At 37.6% G+C, this 10395-nt stretch overlaps 1 protein-coding gene across 1 annotated transcript in view; it reads right to left on the minus strand.

Moving 5' to 3' along the window:
- Positions 1–10395, minus strand: part of NUP93 (nucleoporin 93) — a 106527-nt gene that overhangs the window by 72561 nt on the left and 23571 nt on the right. The window contains exon 3 of the mRNA XM_008054114.2: positions 6341–6458. Within this exon, the coding sequence (XP_008052305.1) occupies positions 6341–6458 (118 nt within the window). The remainder of the gene's footprint in view (positions 1–6340; positions 6459–10395) is intronic.

Consider the following 10395-nt stretch of genomic DNA (forward strand, 5'->3'; position numbering starts at 1 on the left):
GGGGGGGGGGGGGGAGGAACCTGAGGGGGTGCCCAGTTTACTGGTTTTTAACAGCTCCGAGATTTATACTGCGTCAGGGTTTAATGACAAGGAATAGCAAATATATTTATCAAGTGAAGGTGATGTGGATACCATTGTATTCACACAGGGGACAAAGCCTGGAACAACTACTGTCCCTGAGCCAGAAAAGCACACAGTGAGATTTGTGTCTTTTCTACATGCAGTTCAGCCACTACATCAAAATCTTGGTCTAAAACATACCTGGTGTTCTAAGGAAAGGTCTTTCTCTGACCAATAGACTCTGAATCTGGTGATAATCATATGTATTTGCTAGTAGGCCCAGGAGCATTAGCTATAGTTTGCTTTAAGTCTAGAATAGGCAGCTAGCTGTCATAAGGTGGGAAAAAGCAAGATTCAAATATCTGGTAAATTACTCTAAAAGCCAAAAAGAAAAATTATCAAGAACATTCCACTGATTCTCATAGGGACTAGAGGAATATAACAACAGAGATCAATAAACACAAATACTTAACTAAAAACCTTCATATCTAGATTCCACAGAATATATCTCTTATATTTTTACATTATGTAAAAACATTTAGAAAGCAAAGTCTTTTTCCTTCAGAGTTCACAGTCCGTCAATTCAGAATTTCTAATCACCCAATGGGTTAGATCACCATTTTGTGCAGAGGAGTCTGCTCAAGAATATTAAAAACAGAAACAAGATGGGAGATAGGTATGTTTTGGCCTACTTAAATCATTTCTCAGAATTGTTCTACAAATTATCAGTATGCAAATAAATGCAACTCTTATGAATGAACTTCATTTTTTCTTTAGGTTTACTAAAGCAGTGCTGGTAAGACCTCTCCTCGGTAAACATGCTTGGCAGTTTGTTTCAGAAACAGATGAAAATGACAATGGCATTTCTTTAAAAGTAGTACTAGAATTAAGATACTGTTTACCCATTCAGATTGTACTTTCCCTGAACTGATTCAAGCTAGGGAGATTTTACTACACTTTTTCTTCAATATTAATATTTTCTAGTAATATTCCTGAAGAGCTATTAGCATATCAATCACTCTAGGCAAGTCTAACCCTCTTTCCAACAAACTGCCACAGGATTTCTGCAACCTGTTCCCAACCAACTTCTTGCCAGTACTACAAATATCCAATTAGTGAGCAACTACTTTTCCGCTTTGCTGTTATATATAGCTATATTTAAGCAGTACTTTTAATTCTGAAGATAGAAAATTAAAAGATAAATTATGAAAATAACAATTTAGGTAATAAGGTGTTACAACACTACTGATTCATTTTTATCCATACCAAAGCCATTTCGTTTCTTCTCAATTCTAGAAGCAGTTTGAGTGTTCTCTACATTTTCAAAGAAAGAAAAAAAGGATGAAAAAATGAATCTGTTATTATAGATACAGCATGGTAAGCAAAACAAAGGGTGTTTACGTGTGTGTGTTTTTTTCTTTTTTGAGACAGGGTCACACTGTTGCATAGGCTGGAGTACAGTGGCACCATCCTGACTCACCATAGCCTCAATCTCCTGGGCTCAATTGATTCTTCTGTCTCAGCCTTCCAAAGTGCTGGGATTACAGGTCTGTAATCCAAGTCTGGCCAAAAACCAGTTTTTAACAAGGCAATACCACTGTACCACTCATGTGATAGGTTAGTTTTCCCTGACTCTAATTCTCTTACGGTTATTTTATCCTCTGTTTATGACTTTTTTTCTCTTTATTCATACAGGACAGATTTCCATCTGAAGATTTAGGCAGATTATGAAGATCTTCAGAATAGTCTTTTTTTAGTTTAATAAAGGACTGAATTTTCACTTTCTAAGATTAGAATTGGCTGCTTAGTCAGCTCTAACAACATAATCTAGATTCTTGCTTACTTTTAAGGAAACATTCATAAAGTTTTGTCTTTTCTTAAGCAGAAAAGCCAACATACTATATTCAGAGGCTGTGGGGAGGAGAGATCTGAGAAGACAGTGAAAGAAGTAGCACCTAAGGAAGAAGTAGCACCTAGCACCGGCCAGGCTCTGTGGCTCAGCCTGTAATTCCAGCGCTTTGGGAGGCCGAGGTGAGTGGACTGAATTATTTTATTTTTTGAGTTAGAGTCAAAAAATAAGCCCATGGGTTTGAGACCCACCCAGGGTTTGAGCCCACGGGTTTGAGACCCACCCAAGCAATTTGACAAGACCTCGTCTCTACAATAAATCAAAAATTACCTGGGTGTAGTAGAGAGCACTTGTAGTTCCAGTTACTTGGAAGGCTGAGGCGGAAGGATCGCCGGAGCCCAGCAGGTCAAGGCTGCAGTGGCTAGGAGCATGCCACTGCACTCTAGACTGGGCGACACTGAAACTCTAACTCAAAAAATAAAATAATTGCCTGAGCCCGCGGGTTCGAGACCCGCCTGGGTAACTTGGTGAAACCTCATCTCTACAATAAGCCAAAAAATTAGCTGAGTGTGGTAGAGCATGCCTGTAGTTCCAGCTACTTGGAAGGTTGAGGCGGAAGGATCGCTGGAGCCCAGCAGGTCGAGGTTGCGGTGGCCAGGAGCGGCCACTGCACTCCAGTCTAGGCGACAGAGTGAGCTCCAACTCAAAAAATAAAAATAAAAAATAAAAATAAATAAAATAAAATAAAATTTCTATCACTGTAAGTGTATTGAATTGAAGTGTGTCCCAACAAAACGATATGCCCAAGTCCTAACTCCTTAGTAGTAGTAAATGTGACCTTATTTGGAAATAGGGTCTTTGCTAATGCAATTAAGTTAAAGGTCTCGAGATGAGATTATCTTGGATATAGGGTGGAACATGACAGAAAAGGTAGACTTGGCACTAAAAAGGAAGAATATATGAAGATGGAGGGAGAGATTGAAGTTATGCTGCCAGAAGCCAAGGAATGCCAGAAGCTACCAGAAGCAGGAAGAGGAAGGATTCTCCCCTAGAGCCTATGAAAAGAGTAGGGAGCTGACATCTTAATTTCAAAGTTCTGGAACCCAGAATGGTAAGAGAATACCTTTCTGTTGTTTTAGGTCACCTATTTTGTAATAATCTGTTATCACATCTCTAGGAATCTAATATAGTTTATATTTGGCAATAATATTGCCATTTTAATAAATTTTTTATTTTTAATTATTAGAGAAACACAATAGTTATACTCTCTTTTTTTTTTGCTTTCAATTTTTGTATTTTAAGATGTGGGGTACAATTCAGGATTAGGTATACAAATGTTCATAGTTATACTCATTTATGGAGTACATGTGATATTTTGATACAAGCATAAGATGTGCAATGACCAAATCAGGGTAACTAGGATATCCATTATCTCAAGCAATTACCTTTTTTTTTTTTTTAAATGTTAGACATTAGAATTCCACTCTTTTAGTTATTTTGAATGTCTAATGCCACTTAACAATATTATAGCCAAATGCTGAGAAACTGCAACTCCCATTTTCATAGCCAACTTGGGCTATTTCTGCACAACCTTTCTAAAATAAACATGCAGTACAGTGGAAAAGCCCAGGATATAACGATGTAAATTTGTGCTTTATTATTACATAATACACTTCATCCATGGCACATAGGTCTGTTCAAATCATAGTAAAGACATGCAACCTGCCCTCAATATTTTTTTCTCCAAAGACAGACGCAAGCAAGTGGATCTTTGTGAGAGAACATGTACTCCCAAGCACTACAAAGTCACTTATAATAGATCAGTACAGTTGTTTTAGCAGCATCTTCTACTACTAAGTTATTGCTCTTCAGTTTTATTACACAAATCTGTAGGTCTTCTTTATGACCATTTCCAATAAATAACACCAATAAACATCTTTTTAAAAATTCTACTAGTATTTAAGTGGGTTTGTAAAAATATATTACTTTTGCTGGCCACGGCAATTTTTAAAAAATGCATTCTCAATGCATGCCAACATCATTGATTATGACAAACAATGAAAGAGTAACAACAAAAACCTGTATTAACTTCAAATTTCATTAGAAATAAAGGGAAATATAATGTTTACAAAATAAAAAAGGACATTGTATACATGAGAAAATGTCTTTTCAGGCTTATAAGTAATACAAGCAATGGACAGTACAAAGTCCTGAAGAGCATTTGTCAAAGAAGGCATCAACATTTCCTTTTTATGGAAAGTATTTTAAGGGTCTTATAAACTGATATAATAATTTCACTCTGACTGATGCTTGGCAGATGGGACATTCTCACCTCAAAAAAATGTACAAGTTGAAAAACAAACAGATTTATGGTTATGTGAATTCTATCTTAATGCTATTAAAATAAAATTTAAAAGCCCATCAAATAGTATATTTGGCTTTTCTAAAACCAAATAACTGAAAATATCCAAGTTTACTCTTCTTGGATAACCAACACATTGTGAGAAGAATTAAATGGGGGATCACTCCATGCTAAGGGAACAAGCTAGCTTGGCTTTTATACTTCGTTACCCAACAAAAAGTCAGGCCAGGACACGATACGTCCATTGATACATCCATGTGTATAGGAGGCTGAAGCTTAGGTCAACTGAGCCACACCATACAACTTAAAACTTCCAATCCCTATCAACAAACTAGAGGTAACTCAGATCGGGTCAAAGCCTCATGTTTTTAAATCAAAGCTAAATTTCCCCCTTTAAGCCTCTGCTGTCAAGAAGATAAAGTCAACAGAGGACTTGTTTCAAAGTTAGTAAGTCTTTATCCTTTACTTCAGGCTAGGTGACCAATTTCCAATTAATGAAATTATTTTGGACTGACCATCTTGCATTTTTGAAGCTATTCTGGAAAAGCCCAACTAAGAGGTGAAATTTTAAAACAGAATTAACCTTAATCTCAAAGTTCAAAGATTTCCCAGTGATACAGGACCAAAACTCTTTGCCATGCTCATTCCAAATTAAGAAATTCTCTTTGATGTGACTGAGCATACTGCTAGGAACCATCTAATGGGAATGTTGAAGAAGATGATCATTACTACTCAATACATTTACAAACCTGTCAATAACTCAAGGTAAGAAAATGGAGTACCACATCACTGTAAATGTATGAAGTACATCACTAAATGTTGCTGAGTATTCCAAATATTTCAAGAATTCCAAAGAAAATTTAAAAAGCCGTTTTTCAAACAAACAACTCTTCAGATATTTTCAACATTAAAAACACTAAAACAAACAAACCAAAAAACCTTTCAGCAAATGCCATCTCTTTCCCCATTATTAGGGATGCTCCCAAAATATATGGTGATTATTCAAATAATTTGAGCTCTGTCCCATTCACTCCATCTAATCCCATGGGGGGAGTGGAGGCTAAAAGCTAATTAAAAAAAAAAAAAAAGATGCAACCCATTTTAAGATTACATGGAAATGAGAAGGTATCTAAAAGATTCAGCATATAAAACTGGAAAAACGGGATTTCCAACTTTGGGAAAATATCAGTAATGGAAAAAATATCTATAGCGCTTTAACTCTCAAAGCATAGAGTGTTAGGTTTTTAAAAGAATAAATGCAGTAGAAATGCAGCCATTAGATGGACTAAAACAGTTCTTGGGAAGGGTAGTGGGGTAGAGAGTATTGATTCAAACTGAACCCGAATAATACAATCAGTGCTCATTTTCACTAGCACACATTTGCAGGACCTGCATACTTGTTTCAAAGATAAATCAGTGATTAAACAAAAAATAGTGCCCCACTGTCCCTTCACTCAAATGCAAAGGCCGTGTACCAATTCCTTAAAACTAAACATACCACAAGTTTTTTCCCTTAACATTTTAATGTCAGTTTGTGATTAGATTAGAACAGTTATCAATTGCTGGTGGCATGTTTGGTTAAATGATACCGGAGTGCTCTATTAGACCATTTCCTGATGCCACTAATGCAGCCAAATACTTCTTGGAAATCATTGAGTAGGTTTCAGTAAATAGTACTCTAAGTTTTCCCCAGCTCTCTGCCAACCAATACAAGCAAGATGTAAAAAAGAAATGTGGAAGATGAATAGTAAAATTATTTGAGATCTAGTAAAGAAAGAAAAAGAAACTTGCAACTAATGTATTTGTGCCTTGGATTAAGCCCAAGAAAGGAAGAAAAATCTGTTCTCATAATTACAATAATCTAAAAAGTACACGCTGGAATTGCTTTCTTAGATTCAGCAACACAGACGGCTCTGAAAATAACCCAATGTTCCCCACTGTACCTCCAAAGTTGAGTCTCCCGTTCTCTTAATATCTGAGGAAGAAAATTAACAGAGAAAACTGAAATTCCTCAATCAGCTGGTCAACAAAGGGCCAGGGCCTTCAGCCCTGAATCTGGCAGCCTTTACCTGAATGTCCGTGTCCTTCACAGGTTCAAGAGGCTCAAAGGTGGTAGCTGCACTCAGACTCTCCAACCTCTGGGAGATGTGGGAGATGTCAAGTCCCCGAGACCCAAGGAGAACTGATCTGTATGGGGATATAGGGTAGGGAGATAAAAGTAAGGGAAAAAGTAGAATAAGGACATCTAATATGCTTCATAAAACACCAGAGAGTATTTTTTTACTCAAAACTTCCTATATATTGTCCAGATACTTTTATGTGGCTGTTTTATATCTTTCTATAAAGATCTATCACCTGGAATAAGACACAACACTGCATCTGGTATAAGAGAGATGTGAGTTCTGACTATGCCTACATTAGAGTGAAGGTTTTGTCCAGAATAAAATGGCAATACAATAATAGGTTAGACTGCTCCAAACACTTTATAGTAAAGAAACCCATGAAGTAGATGCTACCATTCAACTGCATTCTATAGATGGGGGAACTAAGGTACAAAGCAGTTAACTGACTTGCCTAATGTCACAGAGCCAGGAGGAGGCAGAACCAGGTCATCTAGTTCTGGGGCACAACTCTTAACCACCATCCTACACTGACAGACTCTGTAAAGACAGAGTGAACCACAACATTGCAGAAGCTTCAGAAATAGCCTAGTACAAACTTCACTCATTAGCTGAGGAAACTAAAGCTCCACAGAATCTAAGGCCAGTTCTCCATGGCTTCCCTCTAAAAGCCAGATGTCATGTCCAGCATATCTTCAAGTTCCCTCTCTGCTGCCCAGTCCAGTAATATAGGAGGTTGTTATGTGACCAATAAATGTTTTTGAAAAGAAATGGGAATAACATAGCTGGAATTATTTCTACTCACTGGGGCAATGTAACAATGGAAGAGTTTTTTTTAATTTGTTTTAAAGTCTCATTAGCATCTAGAACATTATCTGGAAAAAATAAATTCACAGGCCAGGCGTGGTGGCTCACACCTATAATCCCTGAACTTTGGAAGGCTGAGGCAGGAGGATGGCTTGAACCCAGGAATTCAAGACCAGCCTGGGCAACATAGTGAGTCGTCTCTACCAAAAAAAAAAAAATTAGCCAGGCATGGTGGCGCACACCTATAGTCACAGCTACTCAGGAGATTGAGGAGGAAGGTTCGCCTGAAACCAGCAGGCTGAGGCTGCAGTAAGCCATGACTATGCCACTGCACTCTAGTCTGGGTGACAGAGTGAGATCCCAACTCAAAAATAAAAAACTTAAAGAAATTATATTAACTTTTAGATTGATTTTTGGATTATGATTTAGTCCCCAAAATTCAGAGTTCACCCTGATTAACTCAGAAGAAGAGCACTGGGCAGCACATATAACCCTAACACCTATCAGTATAACACCCAAGATATTTAATACTGAACTAACAAACTTACTGGAGAACAGGATTTACTACATCTAGTTCTATTCTAATAAATACTACAACAATAGAGTATGTTCAGCCAGAGGGTTCCTCCCTGTAGACTTTTGTCTTCTCCAGGTCAACTATGATGACATCCCTGGGGATTCCCCTTCAGGCTGCCATATCAAATAGACACTTGCCTTTCTCTTCTAACAATCCTCAGTAATTAACTCTCTAAAACAGTGGTTCTCAATTCTGGTTGCACATCAGAATTATCTCGGCAACTTTTCTCCCAATGATTCTCATTAGTCTTGGGTAAGGCCTGTAGCGTGGCTATTAGTATAATGCCCGCCCGCCCTTTTTCATAAAAGTTTTACTGAGCTATTAATTCACCTATCATACAATTCACCTGTTTTCTTTTATTTTTTTAAGAGACAGGTCTCACTATGTTGCCCAGACTGGACTCAAATTCCTGGGCTACAGCATCCCTCTTGCCTCAGCCTTACAAGTAGCTGGGACTACAGACATGTGCCACCTGACCCAGCTTTACAATTTGCCATTTGAAGTGTAAAATTCAGTGTTTGTTTGGTATATTCACAAAGTTATACAACCATCATCACAAATAATTTTGAAATATTAATATCATACCAAAAGGAAACCCCTACCCATATGTAGTGATTCCCCATTTCCCCCCAAGCATGCCCCCTATCCCCTGGCAACCACTAATCTACTTTCTGTCTCTACCGATTTGCCTATTCTGGACATTGCTCATAAATGGAATCATACCATATGCAGTCTTTTATGACTGTCTTCTTTCACTTAACATAAGCCTTCAAGGTTCATCCATGTTGGAGGATGTATTAGTACTTCATTCCTTTTTATTGCCAGATAGCATTCCATTGTATGGACATACCACATTTTATGCATCTATTCATCAGTTGATAGGCATTTAGGTTGTTTCCACTTTTTGTCTTTTTTTTTTTTTGAGTCAAGGTCTCACTCTGTCACTCTGTCTGGAGTACAGTAGCATGATCATAGCTCATGGTAGCCTTGATCTCCTGGGCTCAGGCCATCCTTCCACCTCAGCATACTAAGTAGCTGGGAATATGGGCACGTGCCAACATACCTGTAAATTTTTTGATGTTTTTGTAGAGACGAGGTCTTGCTATGTTGCCCAGGCTGGTCTTGAACTCCTGGGCTCAAGCAATCCATCCGCCTCAGCCTCCCAAAGTGCTGGGATTACAGGCGTGAGCCATCGCGCCCGGCCTTGCCTTTTATTTTTAAAAAACTGCCATGAGCATTCCTGCACAAGTTTTTATGTGAATATATGTTTCTATTTATTTTAGGTATATACCTAGGAGTGGAAGTGCTGGGTCATATAGTAGCTCTATGTTTAATCTTTGGAGAAACTACCAGACTGTTTCCCAAACCAACCACACCATTTTACATTCCAACCTTGTAATGTACAAGGGTTCCGATTTTTCCCACATCCTTGTCAATGTTTGCTACTGTCTTATTTATTATATGTATCCCAGTGGGTCCCCATTTTTAAAGTTATTATAGCAAAAAAATCAAAAAGACAAAATTAAAATAGTGATCTTCCTTGTACCCATCACCTAGCTTCAACAATTCGCATGTCATAGCCAATGCTGTTTCATCTACATCCCTACCTATTTTCTGCTCTCTATCACTGAGATTATTTTGAAGCACATCTAAGACACTGCCCAATTTTTTCACCATTTTAAAATCTGTGTTTGTATACATGGGATCCAAATAAGGTCTCTCTTCATGAATGACTGATAGGCTTTCTAAATCTCTTTTAATCTCAGGTTGCCCCTCCATCTCATTTTTTCTTTATTATTTCTTTGTTGAAGATTCTGGATTATTTGCTCTGTAAAGCAGTGTTACTCAAATTTTAAATGTATATGTAATGGCAAAGGTGTAGAACAGGAAAAAAAATGTACATGCAAATCACCTGGGAAATGTGTTAAAATGCGAATCCTGATTCAATATGTATGGAATGGGGTATGAGAGTGTCCATTTCTAAAAAGCTCATATTGATGTTGATGCTGTTGATCCATGGACTACACTCAAAGCAGCAAAACTGCAGTTTCCTACAAAAGACCTTTTACTGACTGAATCCCCATGTCATTTCACATGCTCCTCTGTCCTCTGTATTTCCTGTAAATTCAAAGTTAGTTATGGTTAGATTACTTCATACTTTCATCAAATACTAATGTCTGGGCATCTCTATTTGGAATCTGCAATTTTGATCATTATTAGATCCATTTATTAGTGGTTGTAAAATGGTGGTACTGCAATTGTATATTTATTAGCTAGAATACTTGCAATAAACTCCTTTCATCAACTATGTGATTACCCTGAATAATGAGTTGACTCTCTAGAATTCTCCAAAGGTGACCAATGGTTTTTGTTTTAGTATCAAGAACTCATAAATTTTAAATATATTTGACATATTTCCATTCATTACAATGATTATCCTCACTGGTGCTCAAATCATCTCTCATCTTTGGCCAGCAGAAGAACACTTCAAGTTGGTTTTTAGTTCTTTTGACATGTCTCAAGTAGAGCTTAATAATTTTTTTGAGCCGGGCTCGGTGGCTCAGCCTGTAATCCTGTGCCTTTGGGAGGCTGAGGAGAGCGGATTGCCTGAGCCCGCGGG

Source organism: Carlito syrichta, unplaced genomic scaffold (genome assembly GCF_000164805.1).
Source record: "Carlito syrichta isolate Samal-C Ts95f unplaced genomic scaffold, Tarsius_syrichta-2.0.1 Scaffold289075, whole genome shotgun sequence".
NCBI lineage: Eukaryota > Metazoa > Chordata > Mammalia > Primates > Tarsiidae > Carlito > Carlito syrichta.